This window comes from Aotus nancymaae, unplaced genomic scaffold (genome assembly GCF_030222135.1).
Source record: "Aotus nancymaae isolate 86718 unplaced genomic scaffold, 86718_ANA_hifiasm-v0.15.2.pri h1tg000040l, whole genome shotgun sequence".
NCBI lineage: Eukaryota > Metazoa > Chordata > Mammalia > Primates > Aotidae > Aotus > Aotus nancymaae.
The window spans coordinates 59,783,594-59,808,414 of NW_026988454.1; the positions used below are offsets into that span (position 1 = coordinate 59,783,594).

Below are 24,821 nucleotides of genomic sequence, written 5' to 3' on the forward strand. Positions count from 1 at the left end.
CTCAAACTCCTGAGCTCAAGGGATCTGCCCACCTTTGCCTTCCAAAGTGCTAGAATTACAGGTGTGAGCCATCAAACCCAGCCAGAATTTTTCAATATCAATGTAATAAAATTACATTACATTATTGTTTTCCTTACTTATAATGCCCTAGGCATGTAATGTGATCAATGTTTTGCTGAGATCATAAAATAAGTCTAAGTAGTTATTTCTTCTCTATTCTCTAAGAAAGTTTCCACAACTTTTTTTTTTTTTCCTTAAATGTTTCATAGAATTTACTGTTGACACCACCTAGGTCTGGAATACTCTTTGTAGAAAAGATTCAATTATTTGACTTATTTAATAGATATATTACTACTCAAGTTTTCTATTTCTTCTCCTGTCTGTTTTGGTAAGTTAAATAAACTAATATGACATCTCTTTCAAAGAAACTCTGGGAATTGTTCTAGTAATTGATATGCATAACATCAAAATGATTAGTTCCAATAACATATGAACCATTTTATTTACTCACATTTCATATTTTCTAGCATATGTTATCTTAAAATATGTTAATTCTATTATTTCATTCACTATTTGTTCAAAGTAAAACTTAATAATCATTAAAAGTTGTCCTAAGCAGCATAAATCTTTCATCAGACTTCTGGCTGATGTAACTACACATATATGCAGTTTGTTTTATATCTGTTCAATTAACAAGTAAATATTAAAGCACATTAAAATATCCCCTTTCAAATCATAATAACAGGTGAGCAACTAACCATACAAGTCACAAAATAAGGATTTTATAAATGAAGGGAAATCACAGATCACCTAAGCTAACCACATCATTTTGCAGACAAGGAAACTAAGGCTTACAGAAACTACCTTATTCAAGATTACATGACCAATAAATGGCAGAGCTGGCATTAGCAACCCAGGTCTCCTGGTTCTTGCTCTGGCAGTCTTTACCACATTATGCTACCATTCAAATTATATATTTCATCTGGCATTAAAAATGATAGAACACACTAAAATATGCCTTACACATTTTCAAGAACCCTTAATTGTATAGAGAACAATAAAACGGGACACACATCATAGTACCTAACATTTTCAGGTTTCATTTTGGATCTTTTTTTTATCACTTTGAATTTTAAATTACTATCTTCTAGCTTATATTAAGTTTCAGGTGCCATTTCCCCTCAACTGTATAAATATAACAGTTCTTGATTATCTGCCTATAGACTTTTTGCTGCTCCACTGTAATTGCCCTTGTAGTCCTACCACGCACCCTCCATATGCAGCTAAAATTATATCATACATTCCAAGGTCAAACTAGAACGATGTTTTGATCATATACCAGCAATACTGTTAAGTCCTTGGTAGTAAGGGATGATGACATACATTTGTATTGTCTAGTACAATGTAAGGAACATTCAGTAAACACTTAACTGACTGAAATACTGGCATAGCGTTTTGGATAATCCAGTGGTTAAGGATATAGGTTAAGGAGACATAATGCATAGGCTCAAATATCAGCTCTGCCACTCAGTATCTGTGTAACCTCAGGCAAGTTGCTTAACTTTTCTGGGCCTCAGTTTTCTCATCTGTAAAACAAGGTTAACAACAGCCTCCACACAGGGTTGTGAAAATTAAATGATATAAATCTATTAGCACAATGTCTGGTCCATAATACATGCTCAAAAACTATTACTTATGATGAGATTATATCATTACATTATTAAGTACTCATATTTCTGCCATTCATCATTAATTCCTCCCGTCCTTATCCTAAGTGATTGGGAAAACTGAGGGTTCAGTGAACCTCTTTTTCTTCTTTTTTTTTCTGAGAATTGCATCTGGTACATAAATAGTAAGTCATCCAAATCCCATTAACTCTAGGTAATTTCATTTAATAATCATATTTTAAAAGTTGGACAAATAAAGTCCAAAGCAATTTTGATTAAATCCTGTTTTCTCAATAGCTATTTGGAACACATCATCATATGCAAGCCCCAAGAATACTGAATAAGAGATAAAATAAATAATGACCATAATGCAAACCACATTCTGATTCCCATTTCCCTGCAAGTACAGCTCCATGTCAGAATTATAAAAGCCAAAAAGTAACATGCTTACTAACTGTGGGTTACTCAGCTATATACATAGAGGTTAGCAGATCACGTGACTGTTTCCATATTCTCTGATAAGCTAATGGTTCCTTAGAGTGCAATTCTTATAATTCCTTAGGAATTTCAAGATTTGCCTGAAAAAATATATTATATTTCCCTGACTATGATGGAACTCAAATTTGGAAAACTAACTGAAAAGCAAATCATCCTGGATGACAGGAAATGGTCACTATTTTTAAAGAAAGACAAGACATTTCTGCACACAGGAAATCAAGATGATTTTAGGAGATTGCTCTTATCTTGCTCTACACAAACCTGTCTATGCCGTGTGGACAGGCTCTTCCTTTTTCTTTATACATGCGAACATGGTAAAAAAAAAATATATAAGAATAAGGGCACTATCATTTGAGGTAAAAGACACTTTATTCAAGACTGCCATATAAATGCATAAAGAGAAGTATATTCCCTCCTTTTTTTTCACATTTCATTTTATTTTAAAGTATTCAGAGATTTATAGGGATTCTGGACTTGGACTAGGCAAGTTGTAAGCCTCTGGGAAAACCTGTCAAAAGACTCAGATCTAAAATGTGGTTTCCTAGGTACACGGTGTTTTCTGCAGCAGGAAAGCTCTCACTAGAAAAAGTTGCTTCATTTCATCTTTTCTTGTGAACAAAAATAATCACACTAATAGTTTTACAATTTTTTTTTTTTTTTAATTCTTGGGAGCAAAATGTTGGCATGGAGCAAATTCAAGACCGGGGGGAAAATGTTCTGAGTCTCAGCTGGGCCAGAGTCTACCCTGGCTACTTTGACCAGAAGTCGACAAGGTAGAAGACCCAAACCTGCCCTATCACTGCAGAAAACTGATGGCCAGTCAATGCAGCCAAGGGCTATTACACTTGTGAAGCAGTCAAGACTATTATAAGGCCTTTGTCAAAGATTTGTATTCAAAATCCCTTCTGAGTGCTTTACCTCAATTATCAAACTTGGAGTGGACCAAATTTAATGCTCAATTTAAATCAGAGAAGGCCAAATATCTTAAAGAAGACTCACTACAGCACAGTTCTTACAATCTGTGCCAAAGCCCTTTACAGGCATGATCACCTTTGAATGAAGTCTCAAAGGGTTGAACCCGTGCTAAAGTCTCTAACATGAGATGAATTACAGGAAGGTTACAGTTTAATTAACCTGAGTTATCTTTCAAAATTCTTGCTGATATATTTTTTTCCACTTCAGATTATGTTCATGATGTGATTTTTTAAATTAGCAAAGAAGGAGGTTTTCAGATTTGTTCAAACTGAAAGAATAAAGACATGCTTGCATAAAAATAAAGTGTTGGTCAATACTTTCATTATTTTCAAATATTCTTATAACAGTTTTCTTCATGGTTTTCCTATATGGCAACCTTATTCTGTTCATTTTCTACAGTCTGCAGAAAAGTCTGTGATTATTATTTAAGGATCATGGTGATTCCCTTCACTGCATGGGGGCGGGGCAGGGAGAAAGCAAAAGCAAGGCTATTATCCTGTGTTTATAACATGTCTGTTACCATAGTAATGCTTGTGATGTCACAAACCATACACCAAGGGCCAGAGGCTGTCTCTGAGGTGGGAAAGGCAGCACAGCCACGAAAGATGAATGCACACATGTGTGGCCAGAGCAGGGTCAATGCTGTGGTAATTGCCAAGACACAGGAACTCCCCTTCTCCAGAGAAAAGGGAGGACAGGGCCAGCAGAGCAGGTCTCCAGGCCCAGAAGTAAGCTACACCCACAATTCTGTATGCAGCTGTGAGAAAGGAAAGTGGAGATCCAAGTGAATGTGGTATCACCATGTTCCCAATCACGAGTATTCCACTGGGCCCACTGGCTGCCAAGATATGGATGAGATCCAGTGGTAAGCCTGCCCCAGCACACGAAACACATGCTTGGGAAACAGTGCCTGACCGGATGGAGCCCTCTGGTACCCCCACAGAGAAGCAACTCGCCTCATAATGGCAAGAACTGTAAAGGGATTTTACCCCTACTGGGCCATCCACGTTTATAGAACCACAGATTCTCAGGGTTAAGGAAGAACTCATCGAGTCTCCCAAAAAATGTGGACTTGAAAAGGTAGTTTTTTGCAGGAAGAGATTCTATCTCCTCTCATTGGGGTATCCGGAAGTAGTATATTGGTATGCATTATTATTCTGATACAAGCTAGAGAAATTTTGCAGAAATATGCTAAAAGGCAATTTATATTAAAAAGAATTTTGGATTAGAAGTCAGAAGACCTTAATACCAGTCTTGGCTCAAGTACTTAAAAGACATGGGACCTTGAAAAAGCCATTTAATCTATTTGAACTTCAGTTCTTTAAATTTAAAATCTAACATGCTATTTCCCAGAGTTATATAAAGACCAAATTAAATAAAATGATCAATGTGAATGAATTTCATAAACTGTAAAAAATTTAATAAAATAAAAAGTATTATTATTAGCATTTTCACATAGCCAGTTTACAATGGGATAGGAATAATTTGAACACTAACACAGGAATCCAAAGCATACATATGATCCTCATCTTCTCTATTGTGAGAGCTGAACTTGCATTATATGGTCAACTCTAAATTATTCAAGGGCTGATTATCAAGGGACCTTTTGCTTCTAGCCACTGTACCCTTTATTTGTTTCCCCACAGGAATGCCGCATTAACCTACACACAGCTAGAAAATTGACAGTGAGCATACCTCAACTCAATTACCTTGAATCCCAACTCTGATAAAAGTTTTGACTCACTAGATGGAAGTTTGGGGATAATCTGTTGGCTTTAGACATGGATAATTAAGAGTAATGTAATCTTCATTTCACTATCAAGAAAGCTGCAGTCAAGGTCAAACAGGCTGGGGCTAATCCAGACAAAAACTAGTATTTTCTCAGTGAAATGCTTACATATGTGCACTAATATTTGAGTATCAGTCATTCATTCATTTATTCAACAAATATTGTATCAGAGCTCACCAAATACCCTGACAACTCACTATTTTCCTGCCCTTATTGTTCTTTCTTTCTTGAAATATTACATAGTGCACTTTGGCAAAGTCCACAGTCTGACTCTTTGAAACTCTATTCACCTTCCTGTTATCATGAGATTTTGGCTAATCTTACCCTAGCACAAGCAGCAGATTATGCCCCTGGGCCAAACCCCGCCCACTGTCTTTTTTGTAAATAAAGTTTTATTGGAACCCAGCCACACCCATTTGTTTATGTATTATTTATGGCTGTCTTTCTGCTACAACAGAAGAGCTCTGTAGTTGTAATACAGACAGTAGGGTCTAAAGAGTCTAAAATACTATCTGGCCCTTTACAGAAAAGGTTTGCTGACCACTACCCTAGATAGTATGACTAAATCAAAATTCAACATTCCTATAAGTTTCTGCTTGGTAACTATGAGAATAAGTTCCTTAAAAGCAGAGAACCTTTTTGTATCTTTGTCTTGTCATATAGAACCCTTGAGTAGGACAGAGTCAAAGTTGAGAGCAAAGACAGAAAATTAAACATGTCCTTCCCTACATTTTATTTTCAACAGATGAGCGCCTTGGAATTCCATGGAAGACAGCATAAAACCAGTAAAACCACTGGTGTTCAGTTACTCTGGCTTCTAATTCCTCAGAGTTCCTACATCTAAGACTTCCAAGGCTCAATTTTTGGCCTCTATTCCTTCGCATATTTATTTCCTGATCTGATGTGGAATTAGAGTTAAATAGGAGCTGTGTACTTGAATTCCACGTGGCTAGCTCAGCAGGAAACTCCAGGGCAGGTTTTTTGGCATGCCAAACTTATGTTAGCCTCAGCTATGCTAATTTTTAAAGCTGTTTGCTTTGCTCAAATAAATCTTAGAGACCAATGTGCATTTGGATGCACACCTTTTTATGCACAATTTATGTGCATGATAACTCTAGGGCAGAAAAAGGGCAGAAAAAAAGAAAAAAGGTCTGGTGTTTACTGAAGTGACTTTTGTGTGGCAGGCACTATGCTAAGGGCTTTACATATATTTTCTTATCTCATCTCCACAACAACCCCATGAGGCAGGGGTGGGATCCCCATTTTACAGATGAGAATACTGAAGGGAAGGGAGCTTATGTAACTTGTCTGCGTTCATAGAGCTGGTACATGACAAAGCCTAGATTTGAACCCAGTCTGTCTGAATCTGAACCCCATGTACTTATCACTTACTCATACTGCCTTATTGATACCTCATCATCATCTCCCCTGTCCTAAGCTGCTGGGCATATATTCACACATAAACTGTACATTTACAAAATTAGTTACCATTTTTTTTTTCCCAGTTGGCCTATATAAAATATGTCTTTGGTCCTTGGGAGATAAATGTGAACCCCTCTGTATCACAAAACAATCAACCAAAGGAGAAGAGGGGAATTAATTAGGCAAACTTTATATGATATACCAATTATATTAGTAATTAGTAGACAAACACAATTACAAGTGATTTTGACAGGTAAATGGATTTTAACGACATAACTAAGGACCTTAGTATGAAAGGACATTTTTTTTTCTTTTTCTTTTTGAGACAGAATCTTACTCTGTCACCCAAGCTGGAGTGCAGTGGTGTGATCTCAGCTTACTGCAGCCTCTGCCTCCCAGGTTCAAGCAATTCTCCTGCCTCAGCCTCCCGAGTAGCTGGGATTACAGGTGCCCTCCATCATGCCTGGATAATTTCTGTAGTTGTAGTAGAGACAGGGTTTCTCCACGTTGGCCAGGCTGGTCTCGAACTCCTGACCTCAAATGATCCACCCACTTCAGCCTCCCAAAGTGCTGGGATTACAGGCGTGAGCCACCGTGCCTGGCTGAAAGGACATTTTTACTGCTAAAATGTAGCAGGCCAAGCAAAAGAATGTAACCATAACCATGAAGGAAAATATGAGTAACACTTAGAATACAGTGTAAATGTGTCTATAACATAAGCCCAGGAACTTGTATCTACAAATTTCTTCACTGTTTATGGAAGCATAACCAAACACCTATCTTCCCTAATAAAAATACAAGCATTAGCTTTAGTATGTTATCATAAGTACTGCTGTTGAAACTCAGTATTTATCATTGTTCAGTCCAACATACAGAAAAATAACCAGCATTACACTTAAACATTCTAGCATAATTCCAACATTTTACAGCAAGCCAGATACAATATTAGTTAACTTCTTTCTTTTTGTGAAATATACCTGTAGACCAACTTGCAATATCATATAATGCTCAGCCCACTGCCATCTAGATCTAATACACTGGATCTAATTTTCTGGAAATATAAAAGAACGAATTACATTTTCACACAAGTGAAAGATCACCATTAAAAAAAAAAAAGAAGAAGAAGAAAAAGAAGAATTTTTTTTAAAAAAAGCTCTCAAAGAGAGCTTTCCAGGAATTAGAAAGAATTCTGTGTGGAGAAGATACGTAATCTTCAGGCATGTCCAATCTTTGGGCTTCCCTGGGCCACAATGGAAGAATTATCTTGTCTTGGGCCTCACATAAAATACACTAAAATTAACGATAGCTGATGGGTTTAAAAAAATTTTTTTAAGGCCATGCACGGTGGCTCACACCTGTAATCCCAGCACTTTAGGAGGCCAAGGCAGGTGGATCACCGGAGATCCAGAGTTCAAGACCATCCTGGCCAACATGGTGAAACCCCATCTCTACTAAAAATACAAAAATCAGCCAGGTGAGGTGGTGACCGCCTGTAATCCCAGCTACTGGTGAGGCTGATGCAGGAGAATCACTTGAACCCAGGAGGTGGAGGTTGCAGTGAGCCAAGATAGCGCCACTGCATTCCAGCCTGGGCGACAAGAGGGAAACTCTGTCTTGGAAAAAAAAAAAAAATTAAATCTCAAAAAAAATCTCATAATGTTTTAAGAAAGTTTACAAATTTGTGTTGGGCCACAAGTTGGACAAGCTTGATCTAGATGGTTTCTCGAACGGATTTAGAGGAAGGCATGTTGAAGAACAAGCCTGCCACACGCCCATTTACAAAACTATCCCTTTCCTCAGAAAACCCCAGAGGAGCCCTGGCCCTCCTTACACACCACCCAGTTCAACCATGGTTACTTTTTTTTATTACTAAACAGTCATTGTCTATATCTTATTTTTAAAAAATATTTTATCTTTTTTTTCTAATTTTAAACAGGTAACTTCAGAGAAAAAAAATAACTTTGTTTTGTAGTCAGTGGTAGAAAAGGTTTATTGTCAGTTGAAAGTTTATAGCCTAAGTAGTAGTCAGTAGGGAAATTTTCCTAATATAGCAGTAATACTCTAAGTAATGCCTGCATTAACATTTCTTACCTATAAGGTCCCTAAAACAGTCTTTACCAAAGTTAACTTGAGTATTTAATAATTATTCACAAGATAGTTACAACAATTTTCTATGAATTGTTATCACTGAAAACCCCAGTAGTGTCTTACCTGCTGGTGGCTTTATGAAAGGTGGTGGAATTAAAGGTACAATAATGGGCACATTGCCATGATCCTTTGACCCTGCAGGTGAGTCACTGAGTCCATTTCCAGTGGCAAGCCCTGAATAGCCTGTGCTTATATTGTATGGTGAAATAACACTGTCCTCATGTAATTTTGGTTTTGGCAAAGAATTTTCTGTAAAAGAAAAAAATCATATTCAATATGACAAAAGAACCTAATGCAGTAAACTTAAATTTTTCCTTATTTTCTCAAGTAAAATGGCCATGAACCAAACACATTTCTCCTTGTAAATCTTCAAACAATGTACTAGAACTCCACAGTTCATCCTGGAACGTTTTAGTCTGGTTACCATAAATTTCCAATGGGCTCCTTTATAATTTGCTCCACTATGATAGCTAATATTCCAGTTGAATCATGGTGATGAATTTTAGCACTGTATAATTCCACAGAAAACTGAGAGGTGGTGGTTGGGTATGGTGGCTCACTCCTGTAATCCCAGCACTTTGGGAGGCCAAGGCTGGTGGATTGCCTGAGGTCAGGAATTCAAAACCAGCCTGCCCAACATGGTGAAAGCCCATCTCTATTAAAAATTCAAAAATTAGCCAGGCATGGTGGCATGTGCCTGTAGTCCCAGCTACTTGGGAGGCTGAGGCAGGAGAATCCCTTGAACCTGGGAGGCAGAGGTTGTAGTGAGCTGAGATCATGCCACTGCACTCCAGCCTGGGTAACGGAACAAGACTCTGTCTCAAAAAAAAACAAACAAAAAACTGAGAGGTGGCCAGGTGCAGTGACTCATGTCTGTAATCCCAGCAGTTTGGGAAGTCAAGGCAGGCAGATCAGTTGAGGCCAGGAGTTCGAAACCAGACTGGCCAACATGGTGAGACCTCATCTCTACTAAAAATACAAAATTCAGCCAGGCATGGTGGCACACGTCTGTAATCCCAGCTACTTGGGAGGCTGAGGCATGAAAATTGCTTGAACCCAGGAGCCGGAGGTTGCAGTGAGCTAAGATCATGCCACTGTACTCCAGCCTAAGTGACAGAACAAGACTCTGCCTCAAGAAAAAAAGAGGAAGAAAGAAAAGAAAATTGAGAGGTAATTAACCTTTTCCATGTACAATGTGACATACAGCAAACATAGCTCTCTGGCTACCAGGGGAAATCCTAAAACGTGCCCTCCAGAATTGTAACTAGGTACCACTGTATTACAAACTCATATCATAATATAATCAAATGAAGCAATGAGAAAGAAGCAGGGAAGAAAACTGATGCTTTACAAGGTGCTGATAATATCCATTAAAAAATAACAAAAACAAAAATTTTTTAAACTTACAATGACATGAGCTTTGTGTGTTTTATCCTTGCATGTGAATCACTTAAAAAAAATAAATGAACAAAAACCTCAACCATAGAAAACAATTTTTTCCTTCTAGTAGCATATCCTGGCACTTCCTATGTTCCCCAAAAGCAAAGATTATTACCTGGGCCAAGTATTATATGAGCTATTAGTTTATTGAACACAAACTCATGACTTGCATTTTTCATTTATAGTGAAATTGATGATACTATCTCTGTAACGTGATGTGTACAATTTCATAGTAAGCTTAACATAAAATTTGTCATGTACATTCAATTCCACTTGCCTGCAGGACAGCTCAATTACATTTCCTTGCTTGGCATATACGAAGGTAAAGTTCTATCTTAAAGACTGGAAATAAAATGTTTGAACAGGTAGTTTATGCCAATAGATTTTGAATGCAACGCAAATACTCATAGAATTGCCAGTGATTATGTACAATTTGTTTTACCCATATTTTATTAAAGTTCCCTAAATGAGTTGCTTCTTCACATACTTCTCTTTTCTTTGGCAAACAAGCTCTCATTCCAAATTTAGGTTCATAAATTCAGTATTCATACAGACTTCCCCCATGAGATATCTGGCATTGCTACCCACTGGTAAAATCAGTGTTAATTCAGTTCTGCCAAGCCTCTGTAACTTTCACTCTTTCGCTGGGCTTTGATTAAAAAATTCTTAAAGAATAATATAGTCTCTAATCACCTACTATTACTTTCTTACTCCTCTTTTTACCCTATTCAAGTGTGTGGGGGCAGGGAAAGAATGAAAATGTCAAACAAAACAAAAATAGTACTTCCATTTAGATTTCCCACTGGAAAAAAGGAAGGGGGATTACCAAACCAACAGTGAATCTCTCTAGCAGCCTGAACATCTAAACCTAACATTTCACTTAACAGAAAGCCCCAGTCCCCAACAATTGAGGATCTATCAAAGGGATCAGGAAACTAGAAGAAGTTAGCAAACACTGTCCCTTTCTTTTTATCTGTATGCAGGACCATAGCACTTAGGTCGCTAGCCCTTGTCTAGTTCTCCCATTGCTGGGAGGAGATTAAGCTGTGTCTATTTTTGTTTTATGTTGTTCTTTTATATTCTGCAGAATTCTGCTTATGAGAAAGCACTACTGGGGATGTATGTTTAAATCAACCATTGGCATAATCAACAAAACGAGTCCCAAAGCAACTCAATTCTGGCAGGTTGAGATAGTTAATCCTTCTTTGCATGAACAAAAGGACATTAAATGTCATTACCTTTGAGAACAGAAATGTGCTGCCGGCTCTCCCCATCTGTAGGGTAGCTCCTGAATTCAATATCTTCACCATCTTTTAATTCAACCTTATCATAGCCATACCAGCCAAGGAGTTCATTCATGGTGTTTTCTGCAAAGTTCTGAAAGAAAAGCATAGGCTACTACTTATTTCTATAATCAATAACTACTTGAAAAGAATTCATAAATTGAATTCTGCTTGTTCTACCCCACTTATTTGCTGCCCTGCCTCACTTCCCCAGAGTGGTGTACATTTTTCAAATCATGTTCAAAAATGATAATGTTTTTAAAACTTAGGATGATGCATTCAATTATGACAGGGCTTCAGGTATTTGTAATTTAAAAATAATAAGACAAAAAAGGTACTATATTTGTTAGTTTTGCCTATGAATAGGAAGTCATATTAGCATATTATCTATAAAGCCTATATCCAACACCAATACAAAAATATTGAAAGGTAAATCACAAAAACAGCTAAGAAAAGATTTTGAAAATGAAAACAGCCTTTTGTGGTTCAGAGCAATTTAAATGAAAATTGCTTTCTGATTTAGGTGTTGTTTTCTTAACATAACTCTCATCTCAGATAAAGCCAAATTTCAACAAAGAAAAATTGCACAACTGTTAACAATACCATCCCAAAACCTAGGTTACACTAAGTTACAAGGGTCTTTTTTTTTCATTTTTTTCTTTCTGCAAGAATTTTTTAAAAATCAGGCTGGGCGCAGTGGCTCACGCCTATAATCCCAGCACTTTGGAAGGCCAAAGTCAGTGGATCACTTGAGGTCAAGAGTTCAAGACCAGCCTAGGCAACATGGTGAAACCCCATCTCTACTAAAAATTATACAAAAATTAGCTGGGGGCTGTGGCTCACGCTTTTAAACCCAGCTACTCAGAAGGCTGAAGCAGGAGAATCGCTTGAACCTGGGAGGCGGAGGTTGCAGTAAACAGAGATCATGCCACTGCCCTCCAGCCTGGGCAAGAACAAGACTCCATCTCAAAAATAAAAAATAAAATATAAAAATAAAATCAATGCATAAGTTGCTTTATAAATTTCATTAGTGACAGGTTCTTTCTCCATAAAATCAAAGGTCACTATGATTGTCTTCTGACAAGTAACATAAAAGTACTAAATAACTTTAAAGTTACTAGCTAGCCCGAATTTGGGATAATGTATGAAAACATTTTAGGAACTTACTATAAATCAATACATAAATATAAGATAGTATTACCATTGTTGTTATTATGGATATCAAACTTTGAAAATAATAAGTATAGTTGGATAGATGTAATATTTTATACTAAAGTGACGATATCTTATTACCTTATCAATTCCTGTATCTGGAAACAAGATGTAAGACTCTATGTGTTAATGATCTCAATGCTTGTGTGTGCCTTAAACATTCCTGTCTGGCAGGGAACCATGAACCTCCTAAGCTGAGCTAGAAAAACTATATATTCTAACCTTCTTTGTGGTTCAAAGAATATTTTATTATTCTTCTTAGAAGCTGTCATTTCTGAATTACACTGCGATGTATAATTTATATACCTGAAACGAAGCACCAAGGCTAAGCCAGAGTGTGTACAGTCTCAATGTGTGAGTACCATGATTTCTTGAATTTCATGACTTTAAATTTCAGCAGGGATTGCATAAAAAATAAAAGACATTACACTACTGACTCCACAAAAGCAAACCTGGCATTTCAAACTACCCACAGGGTGCTAGATTTTTTGCTTTAGTACCCACTTAAGCTCTGAACTCCAACTGGATCAATCTGTGATGGTATAGTGCATCAACCATTAAGAAAAAACTAGCCATATTGATTCAGTGTTACCAACCGCAAGGCCAACAGTCAGTCATATCAAGCTTTAGTGAGGCATTTATTCTCTCTGATGGCTGGTCATGTACACATTAAATAGACATTCTTTTCATGAATGCACAAAGATATGATCGATATGAATAATAAGCTCAGCAACTTTAGGAATACCACTGAGGAGGACTCGGTTGAACACTGCCCCACTCAATCAAAAGAGATCCCTTTAATGAAGCATCAGTCTCCCCTAACACCTAATTTCTTTCACTGAGCTGAGAGCCTGACTTCAGAATGACAATCCCTAGGCACACAAATAGAGGTCTTCTATCAGTGGTCTGGCAGCAGCAATCTCCAAGGATGAGGCTTATACTTTTGATTAAAAATAATAATAATAATCATTCTCAACAGCATTAAAAGCCAAATGCAAGCCATCCTATTGGTCTGTGTGCCATTTGCCTCAATCTCTAAGAAAACCGTGCCAAGACAGAATATCTTTGGCATATATCCCAGTGATTATATCAAGTTTTATAGACCGGTCATCTATGAGTGCCACTTTCTTCTGTTTCTGTCTAACCTCTGAAGTCACACGAAGGCTACAAATACATAATTCATAGGGCAACCCCTTAGCCAAGGATATAGATTTGTTTTAGTCCAGCTGCAGATCCATTCAGCCTTTCAGAACCAGTTCCAGGGATGGGATCCAGAAGTTTTAGACATTTGGGTAAAAACTGAAACCTCAGCTGGAATATTAACACCAAATTCAGTTATGATATTGGATATCATAACTGCCTCAGTTTAGTGTATGGTTTGTGCTGAAAAGTCAGAGATTTCATGGAACAATCAATATGAACTTGATCTATTCCACAATTTTCAAGTTACTATAAATGTCAGGGTAAATAAACTCTAAAATGTTCCCTTTCTTGTCATGGAAAATAAAAATAAACATCTTAATGTTTTGATATATGGCTGCAAAAGTAGAAAACAAAAGGTTTATAAAACTTCAAGTTATAAATCTCAAAGCTTTCTTGAAAGGAGGAGCAAGATGAAAGAGAGAAAATGAACACCAAAGTTTTTTGTAGTATAGCTACAAAAATGACTATTACTTCTGTCACATACACTATTGTATGAAGAAGCCAAAGGACTCCAAGGAATCAATAAATTTTTAAATTTCAAGGTGAAGTTTGATGCTAGATGTCATATGAGTTCATTATGGTGCTAAACCAAAGTAAATGAAATAAATTTTTAATGTTATCATCCAAGAAACATAATATATATTTTTTTGTTTCTTTTTTTTTTTAGACAGGGTCTCATTCTGTAGGCCAAGCTGAAGTGCAGTGGTGTGATCTCAGCTCACTGTAACCTCCACCTTCTGGGCTCAAATGATCTTCCTGCCTCGGCCTCCCAAGTAGTTGGGAGTATAAGCCACCACACCTAGCTAATTTTTCTATTTTTTGTAAAGACAGGTTCACAATGTTGGCCAGGCTGGTCTAAACTCCTGACCTCAAGTGGTCCACCTGCCTTGGCTTCCCAAAGTGCTAGGATTACAGGTGTGAGCCACTGTGCCTGAAGAAACATAATATATTCTAAGATAAATAAATTTAATGTTTATGGCCTATAAAGGTTTTCAAGTCTTTTTAGCAGAGAATTTTTTTTTGTATTATTATCACTTAAAAATGAATTTCCTATTAAAAAGCTTATTCATTTCCTAATTTTCATATAAATGTATGAAAAATAATAGTAGTTAAAATACAGAGAGATTTTTGAGATAAGGATGTTCAGTAATAAAACAAGCTACTGAATTAAGGCAGGTTATAAAATTTGCCTCCCCCAAAATCTTTACCCAGCATTTCTCCTGGAGACCTAGGGCAAAAAATGAAGTAGAGTCTCTTTTTTTTTTTTTTTTTTTGAGACAGAGTTTCGCTCTTGTTACCCAGGCTGGAGTGCAATGGCGCAATCTCGGCTCACCGCAACCTCCGCCTCCCAGGTTCAGGCAATTCTCCTGCCTCAGCCTCCTGAGTAGCTGGGATTACAGGCACGTGCCACCGTGCCCAGCTAATTTTTTGTATTTTTAGTAGAGATGGGGTTTCACCATGTTGACCAGGATGGTCTCGATCTCTTGACCTCGTGATCCACCCACCTCGGCCTCCCAAAGTGCTGGGATTACAGGCGTGAGCCACCGCGCCTGGCCGAGGTAGAGTCTCTTAAGAGTCCCTCCCAGTTTTAGGATTCTGTAAAATCAATGAACTTCTACTTATATAAGAAATAAAATACCTTTTGCAAAGAAATTTCATAATCACAATGATCATACCTCATGAACTTTACTAAGTCACTACTTCAAATATTTTATCATTGCTCCCATAAATTATCAAAATGTGCCAGAGATGTCAATATTTTGGCATCTGAACTACATTGTGCAGACTGCTTCTTGCCCTTGGAATTGACACAGAAATCATCTCTCAAACCATGTGGTCCAATTTGGGTTTGGAAAATGGGTCACTGTAATTATGATAATGTCTAATACTCTTATATCACTTTACAGTGTTTCTATATCTTTTAATTCTCTTGATCCTTTCAATAACCCTAAGTGTTAGGTATTTGATTTCCGCAATAAAATTCTGATGAACCTATGTGACATCCTCTTTTTACAACAGAAAGTTAGAGCATCAAGAAGGTAAAAGACCGGCATGAGAGATCTCCTAGAAAAGCCAAAACTAAACTACAGATCTCCTAATTCTTAAGCCAGGTCTCTTTCTATTATAAATTCTGTACTTCCCAATGTGTCCACAATTCCAAAGAAGCTACCTCCTGGACCAATCAAACAGTTGCAAAGAAATCATACAAGAGGATGCCAATATCATATATAAAGAGTTTCTAAACAGGGCATATCTACTTATGTTGAGACTTTGCTTGCTTTAGGATTTGATCATTGACCTCTACTTTCCTTAACAGGGTGCTCAAGATTCACAATTAAAATGGAAGCTCTCATTTTACAATGTTTTGATATCACATCTGACTCTAATTGCTTTGTACTTCTAATACCTAATTTCCCTGCCTCTTTCCTTCCCTCTCCAATTCTCTCTCACCTCCAGGGTTCGTAAGGAAAAAAGACAATCCTAACATTCAGTCTGAAAGCATGATCTCTTCTGAGAATTAAAACGAAAACAAAAGAAGATCACAGAAAGATAGGTGGAAAGGAAATTTTACTATTTCTTCACTCCTCCTGAGTTCTTCCTATACCAGCAAAATAATTTTTGTTGGATCTTAACTGCGAGGATATTCATTAAACCCCTTCCTTATTCAACTGGAAGTACTGTACAAATGTCGAAGTTCAACCTACGTGATTTTTTTTTCTTTCTGAGGAGCTGTGAAAGACACTATGCAATTTTTGATTGAACATTTCACCAGGTAAATAATAAAGAGTTGACTTCAAAACACTTTGAAAATAGCAGTAATTACAAATTCTAAAAATACCTCTGAAACACAAGTACTTTAAATTCTTCAAAAAGAACTGGTGATTTTATTTATTTTGAAAACACCAAGTAGATTTTTAAACATAGATACTACTTTTTTTCACATCAGGTCTTGCATAACTTAATGTCAATGTGTTTTCAAATTTATATTCTACCCAAGAAAGCAGGAAGTATTCAAAGAGCCCCCAATCACTCACCCAATGAGGGACAAGTCATGCCCTTTCACTCCCAATAAACATAATTCCCATTTTCATTCCAAGTCCCAGTTCTAGCAAAATATGTCATCTATTCCAAATACAGTGTAAGTTACTTCAGGGCAGGAACATTTAATTTCATTTTATGCCTCACCTAACACAATGCTTAGCACTTAATCCAGTAACAAATATTTATTTAAATGCATAATTACAGATCAAATAAAATTCAGGAAAATCTGATTTTAAAAATAAATATGTGAAAGCGTAAAAATTATATTACGTAGTGTTAGTAGGCACTCTCCTACTATTGGGAATTTAAATGGCTACAACTTTTTAAAAGAGTAATTTGACTCTATGCATTAAAAGCCTTAAAATTTTACATGCCCTTTGACTTAACAATTTTATTTCTAGGGACTGTTGAAACTATCCTAGGAAAACAACTATGGAAATATGCATGTTTCAAGACTGTTTATCTCAGTGTTGTTTTCTTAGAAACAAACTAAATGCCAAACAATAGGAATCTAGTTAAATAAATTATAGTTTGGGCATATAAAGGAATACTATTTTGCCACTAAAATATATAGATAAATTGTATTGCCATGGAACGCTATTAACAGTATATTAAGTTTTAAAAGGAAGATTAGTACAGTATGAGATCATTTTTGGTTTTTTTTTTAATATAAAAACTATATATTACACATAGAAAGGGCATGAAAAGACATATATCAAAATGTTGACGGTAATCGTGTCTGGGTGGGATAATTACAGACTTTGTTTTTCTTTTTGTTTATTTCTATTGCCTACTCTACTATTTTTGTTATGTCTATTTATTATTTTCATAAAAATAAAAAACTAGTTTTAATTAAAAATTAACACATAGTCTCACTCACAGACAACTACATCAGTTACAGTCATAGTCCCAATGACAATAAAGAGGATTCATCGGTTATATTACTTCACTTCGAAACATCCTGACACACATTATCCAAGAAAGTGGAGACATGAGAAACACTTTGAGAGGAAAAGGAAACTCCCAATTCTGAACAATTTATAAAGCATGGGGGGGAAAAATGCTAGTATCACTGCTAATTAAGGTTATGAATAGTAGTAGAATGATGGTTATTTTTGGAAAACATTTTATTTCCCTTTCCATCTCCATATGTTCTGACTTACTTCTGGGGTAGGAATCTATTAAGCATCATTGGACTCATTAACAGAGATAAAGAAAGGTAATCTCCAGAAGACAGGCAGAAGCCTTGTTCAAGTTCCAGAGTGAAGCAGGAATTGATGGTTAGAAGTCAGTTTCTAGCTCTACTCTCAGGCCTGGCTCAGGGCTGAGTCTGAGCTGTCTCTCTTAACACAGACCCAGTGGATCAGTTTTATGTTATGGTTCTGCCAAGAAAAACGTCATGACGTAAAATTTAAATAGTGCAAAAGAAATATCTGAAGAGCCCTTTGCAGATTACAAAGTACTACCTCATTCATGATCCTACTGGATCCAATGGTATAGTTAGGATGAGCCTAACTATACTATCATCCCCACAGATGATCCACTAGAGGGTCATCAACATGCAGGAAATAGTAAGGGTGACCAGATCCCCACTCTTAGTGCAGACTTTATACACTGAACCCTGCTGTTTTTACCTGAACTACAGCTTTCAAGCTTGGAATTCTTTGAAGATGGTTCCTATGCTCCATTTGGTTCATTTTACAGAATTGTTCTTGGCCACAACACAATGATTTTCATGCAGAGGACACATCATTAACACTAATACCCAACTCTGGTCTGGAACAGGTTGGAAAAGAAAGTCTTATTCTCTTACTGATATATCCTATATTGGATGGCTATATAATTGGCAGATGAAACCAAAATCATGTGGTTCTGCATATAAAATGTATGGTGTTTTATTGTGTCATTGTGATACAGAGCAATCATGTCCCCACATTTTAATCTGCTGCCAGGACATCAAATGTCCTAAAAAGGTCAAACAAATGCTGTGAAATTGTGAATACCAGCCCTCACTGCTAACTCTGTGGCAGGCATGGCAGGTGTACAGCTGTGTGCAGCTGTGTCCTTTCACAGCTGCAGAACTGCCTTAAAAAATCACCAAGACTTGTTACATTGTTTTCCTCTCTGTGCCAAAGCCATTGGCCTTAATGCAGTACAGAGTTCCACGGGCCTTTGGTTACATAAGAGATATTAACACCCATCGGTCTACAGATCCTAAAATATACATTCAGCAAATCTCACTCATCACATGCTTTCATGTCTGTTTACATGTTTCAATTGGCACTATCAAAAACAAAGTCTTCCATGCTTTTTTTTTTCTCTTCTACCCTGTAATATCCCCTTTCCTTTAGGAACATATGCAATAATCTTATTAGCTTGAGAGTACAAGTGTGGCTGAATTCCCATTCCACAAGAGGAAGTTTTAGACTTTAGGGATTTTGATGACATACCTTCTACTACTTCTAATAATTTTGTTAAGTATAAAGACTCAGTAAATAAAAGGGAATTTTATATAAAGATACAAAAAGTTTGGTTATCCTAACAGACTATCATTTCCTAGAACTCTCCCTTTTAGAGAGCCACTGTGCTTGCTAATATTTGCCCTTTTCTGAGGCCCTGTTTTTGACTTTCCTTCAAAAATTCTGTTACCTCTTGGTTTCTATAAGTCTGTCTTTCACACAAGGAGAGTAGGGCTTGGCTCCTCAGAGCAGTGCTTGGCAAGCACAGAGGCAGGAAACGCAGAAGGGAATGAGTCTGTCAGACTCATTTTCTTCTAGTTCAAATGTTTATTTCAGATTCGAGAGGAAGTGGAGTGGTTCCTTTCCATTTCCTCGTCTCTGGAACCTACGAGTTGTATAAGTAAGTTTAAAGAATGACACTCTACTGTACATCACACCAGTTCATGGATAGAGAAAGATACTCTTCCCAGAAAACCCCTGGTTTAAACAGAGCATAATACGTAGCCCTCTAAGCTCTCGTAGGACTGTCTTTTATGGTTAGCCTGGAGCCTTTGGCGGGACAAGTGAGGCAAGGCTGAAGGCTCAGGAACATCTTATACCTGCTCCCAGGAGGCCAGGGCTATGTCCCCACTAACACTAGAACCCATCCCTGCCACGTGGCACACCTGAGGCTGCTGCTCAGAGAAGGGGAGTGTAACATAATTTGTGAATGCCACAGTGGGATCTGGGGTCCTAAGCCCACTTTCTAAGTTCCTGAGACTTACTGCTTCTGACACCAGGATTGAGTTTCAACAGCAAAACTTAAAATATACCTGTTTTAATAATGAACCAATTTCAAACTTAAACACACTGACTTTTCCAATCCATGCTCTGATTTCTCTCTCTCTCTCTCTCTCTTTTAAAATCAAGCTATTTATCTCACCAGCTCAACTCTGCAACTTGCTTTATTGTCTATGCAATTGACACAGGTTATTTTTAATGCCAAATCGAAACCATCAGAAAACAAACTAGAAAATCTTGTGGTAAGTTTACTACTAAACTCTTACAGATGTGCCTGACTCAAATTGTAGGCATCAGGACTGAAGTGTAATTTTAGGTACAAATTACTTACTGAGAATATTTATAGATAGAAAACTTCTGCAGCAAAGAAGCATCTCTGATATTTTACACAGATTCTCCTGTAGTTTAGCAATTGATAAAGCAGTCAAACATTTTAAATGCATTAATTATGGTTTGTTTAGGAAAGTTTCCAGCACAGACTGATCTAATCATGCTGATTTTGTCAAAGAGTTTTGAAAGACAAAAACTGGACTCATAATCTCTACTCATAGTTTGGATATTTTGAGTTGTATTATTGTTTGGTAGCAACTGATCACAAAAGATCCATGTGCACAAAATACATAACCTTAAGTGCAATAATATTTACCTTACACATACATTTACACTTACACATCCACTAGTAGAAGTTAGTTTTTATATTATATCTACTATGTTCTAGATGAACTCCTGAAACCAATTAACCTTCCCATATGTCAGAATTCCCTCCTGACATTCATTTATTACGATACATGTGAGCTAATGGTATATCTGAGACATATTACATTAGACACAATCACAATATTCACTTTAGAAACATATACACACTGCATCACTGTCTGATTTTTTAAAATTCCGCCTACTAGCCACTAATTAAATAAGGCATACTAATTGTAAGTACATTAATACAATCAGTCTTTTTAATCAGGAAAAATCAGGATCAGGGAAGAAGAAAAGGAAAGATAAAGAAACACTGTAAAGGTCATAGTGAGACAAACATTTCTACTTGAAGATATTTTCAGGGAGTACACTATAAGCAAGCTATGCCAAGTCATGTACTTTTCACACACAAAATTATATTGTATCAAATTTAAATTTGTTACAACTGCCATGTACATTAAACCAGTGATAAGGAAAATGTAACTCAATATCTGATCTAGTGAAACAGCAACCAGCATTAGCTCTCAGCCACATGAAGACACTCTCCAATGCCATTACTGGTGTCAGCTAAACCTCAGCCAGTGTGTCTTCTCCGGCCATTTTAAAATAAATATGTGACTATCTCAATTAGGAAATCTTGAAGGAAGTCTCTGTGATGAGGCAATTTTGTTGCTCATTCTCATTGCCCTGCATTTGCCGTACTTAAAATAGACACTTGTACCAATGTCCTTTCTATTACCCGAAGAGGGGAAAAAAAATCACATACACACCAGTCCTTTTTCTTTCAGCTCACAGAGAAGCAACTCAATCCAACCAGTGTTGAAACCTGAGTAGGTCACTGTACACCACGATAAAATTCCCTAATCCCTGAGCCAAATCTCCCTAAGGGGGGCCTCCTCCTGATCCTCCACTTCCCAGGCTGACTTTTCCATTTGCTCTCTCCTCTTTCCCCCTTTCATTTCCCCTACCTTCAAGCCTTGATATGTGATCCGAGGTGGGGGTTCAGGTTTCCGTTTTTACAGCTTAGGCCACGCTAGCTGTATACATTCCTTTCTTTCTGCTGGGCAGTGATTACTTACCAGGGCTTAGTTTACACTGGTCCAGATGAAAGCCGTTTAGATGAAGGCAAACACAGCCAGGCAGCTCCAGCGGCACCGATATGAAGCTGCACAAGGCCACATTGTGTTCTTGGTGACGTTTTGTTACACACATTTATATACAGGGCAACCAACTTGTTATGTTACTCTACACTTAGGTTCAGGGAGCTAGAGGGGTACTAGTATCATGATGTGTGGGGAGAGGTTTTGTTGATGTGATTATTCATATTAAAAACAAATATATTAAGGAGTTCAAAATAACACTTCTACCTTTTGATTCTGAGAAACCACTTTTTAAGTGAGGACTTTTGGTGTTATTATATTAGAAGAATGCCTATTAAACAATTCCACTGGACTCTCTGGCATGGTATACATGAATATGACTAAAAATTTTGGTCAGGGGTATTTTACGTTGGTCCAAAGCAGAGAGAAAATACTGATTCTACAGATAATTGAGTTATTTGCTGCATAAAACTTCTTATTTAATGCTACTCTGGATTGAAAGGATGAGGATTAAAACTTCAAATAGTAGGTGGTGATTTGGAAGAAAAATAACATTTTAAAAAGAGGAAATTCTGCGCACCAAGGTTAATTCCATACTTAGTCCTGCAGCATCGGCTAAAAATTGTGTAATTTTTCCCCTTCACACAATGTTGTTTTTGTTTCTTCCTCACCAGTTCAGACAAACATCTGTTATACTGTAGAAGGACAACTATCTCCCAAACCACGGAGTGCGCCTGCAGCCAAAATCAACAACGCGAGCCCCAAGCATCGAGCACAGTCAGCCTTTATATCCAGCCAGGATAACATTTCACATGTTTTGATTAAAATTAGCTAATTTGTAATTCTAGAACCTATGAAACTTAAAAGCTGCCATCCATATAGATCACATTAGGCAGCGTTTTAAAGGGCCAGAGCTCGTTGCGATTTCCTAGTGGCTTTCACCTCACTTCTCTTTCCCCAACCCCAACCTAAAATGAAATGCAAAAGTAATCTGGAAATGCCAGACAGGAGGGAAGGGTAAGTGAGGAAGAATGGACTGTTTGAATTCTGTTTCCATCAAAAGACAACAACTTCTACTGGTCAAAAAACAAAACAAAAACAAAAACAAAAAATTGTCTATCACTGGAATCAATGGTGGTTTCCATCATAAGAAACGGCATTGATTTCCATGGCAAATCTTCCTCAACTCTCCGTTGGACTCATGCATCACCTCATGCTTCCAGGTACTCAGTTCCTTATCCAGTAATAAAATCCCTAATTCTGATATTTAGATGACTATTGACATTTCCGAGAGGAAAGTAAAGCTAAGCATATGCACCTACATACACATACAGACAGGATGTAAATCCATGTGTCCCCTCCTAAGCATAGACTATGATAGAAAATGCTTGTTCTAATGAAGAAAGCCTCAAAGCGCAATAAATTTGATTTACTTGCTTATTATATTCATTCAGTTTGTCTTTTAAATACAAACTGAACCAAAACTGGCCAAGTAGTAGTATTAAGCCACCTGGTAGCATTAAGGATTTCATGTAGAAGATGGGAAACACCAAGAAGACCGCAAAATGCAAACCTGCTACTTTTTGATAGCTTGCAGAAAAAATAAATAATTGTTTTAAATGAATAGAGACTCGTGAAATCAACACAGAATAAAACCCTCGCCCAGGCAAAAGCCGCAACTTCATGGAAAATAAGGGGGTGGGGGGCGACGAGGGGGTCCGGAGCTGAGCAGTGCTCTTGTGCAATCACTCTAACGCGAACAGCTGGAGCGACAGGCTGCTGCGCTCACCACCTCTGGGGCACCGCTGGCCTGGCGGGGAGCCCGGCCTCGCTGAGAGGACTCCGGGCCGGCCTTTGCGAACAATGGGCAGGCGCCCCGCGAAGGCCGCCCCTCAGACAGCTGTCCTCCAGCGGGGTTGGCCGGGGTCTGCTTCACTGAGAAGTGACGGAGGCTGCCAGTGGAGAGGAGCAGGCGGGGGCGGGCGAGGCGAGCGGTCAGGACCGTGCCCAGACCCGTGCCTCACGGGCCGCAGATCGCCGGGCACTGACAGGCTGTTCACGCCGTCGCAGCTGGTTGGTTAGGGGAAGCAGGATTGAGGAGCAGGAGGGTGAGCTGAGGGAGAGGGGTGGAATAGAGCTCTCCCCGGGGTGCCCCGGCCAGGCGGCTCCTAACTTTGGAGGGACCCGGAGGATGATTCCCAAAAAGGGGGAAGAAACTGCACTGTTCACTGGAAAGCCTCTTCCCCTGTCCACCGCCGCTCGGGCCCCCGGCGCCCTTGCCCCGAAACGCGCCCGTGCCAACCTGGGGTTCGTAAGGTTAAATAGTATGTGGTACCCACTCATCAAATCTGAGGTTGGCAAATTTCGGGGATGCAGCCCTCGAGTTGGCCTCTGCTTTACACCTGGAGGAGCAGCGGAGCCGTTCTGGGCATCCTACAGAAACTGACAAGCGCGCCCCGGTACCCCCCAGATCCATACCACGGCCCACGGGGAGCGGGCGCAAGAAAGAGCTCGGTCTCCCCGGCCCCCGAGGTCCAAAAATACCTTCATCTCCTCATTGATCTCCCTTTTCACTGGGTGAGCCGGCTTCCTGCTCCGTTTATTTTCCGGAGGTCTCCCTTCTTTCTCCATTTCTGCCATGTTTTTGTGTCTGGTTTCTGTGGAGATGAAATGGCTGCTGCCGCCGCCGGCGGTGGTGGTGGCGGCGGCGGCGGCGGTGGAGGTGGTGCTGATGGTGGCGAGGCTGGCGGAGGTAGCGGTGCTGGCGGGGCCGGGCCGGGCCGCGAGGGGGAGGGCGGGCGGGCGCCGAGAAGCGGGGTCTCTTCTAGCGGCGGAGGACGTCAGTGTCTGTCACGGGGAAGGGTAGCTCGGGGAGTCTCGGGGATGCCGCCGCCGCCGCTTCGGCTCCTGCTGCCGCCGCCGCCGCCGCCGCCGCAGCCAACGCCGCCGCTGCTGCCGCTGCCCCTGCCGCCTTCGCTGCCGCTGCCGCTCCCGCCGCCGCCGCCGCCGCCGCCGGGCCGCATCCTCGGGGCCCCGTGGAGTCGTCAGCCATCTTCCGTCGCTCTGTCCGTCCGCATGGGCGCGGGGAGCAAGGGCCGGCGCGCAGA

At 38.8% G+C, this 24,821-nt stretch overlaps 1 protein-coding gene across 1 annotated transcript in view; it reads right to left on the minus strand.

Moving 5' to 3' along the window:
- Window positions 1-24,416, minus strand: part of SOBP (sine oculis binding protein homolog) — a 164,636-nt gene extending 140,220 nt beyond the window's left edge. The window contains exons 1-3 of the mRNA XM_021670506.2: window positions 24,259-24,416; window positions 11,178-11,316; window positions 8,563-8,748 (exon numbers count right to left, since the gene is read on the minus strand). Of these exons, the coding sequence (XP_021526181.2) occupies window positions 8,563-8,748; window positions 11,178-11,316; window positions 24,259-24,354 (421 nt within the window). The 5' untranslated portion in view covers window positions 24,355-24,416. The remainder of the gene's footprint in view (window positions 1-8,562; window positions 8,749-11,177; window positions 11,317-24,258) is intronic.
- Window positions 24,417-24,821: the final 405 nt, after the last annotated feature.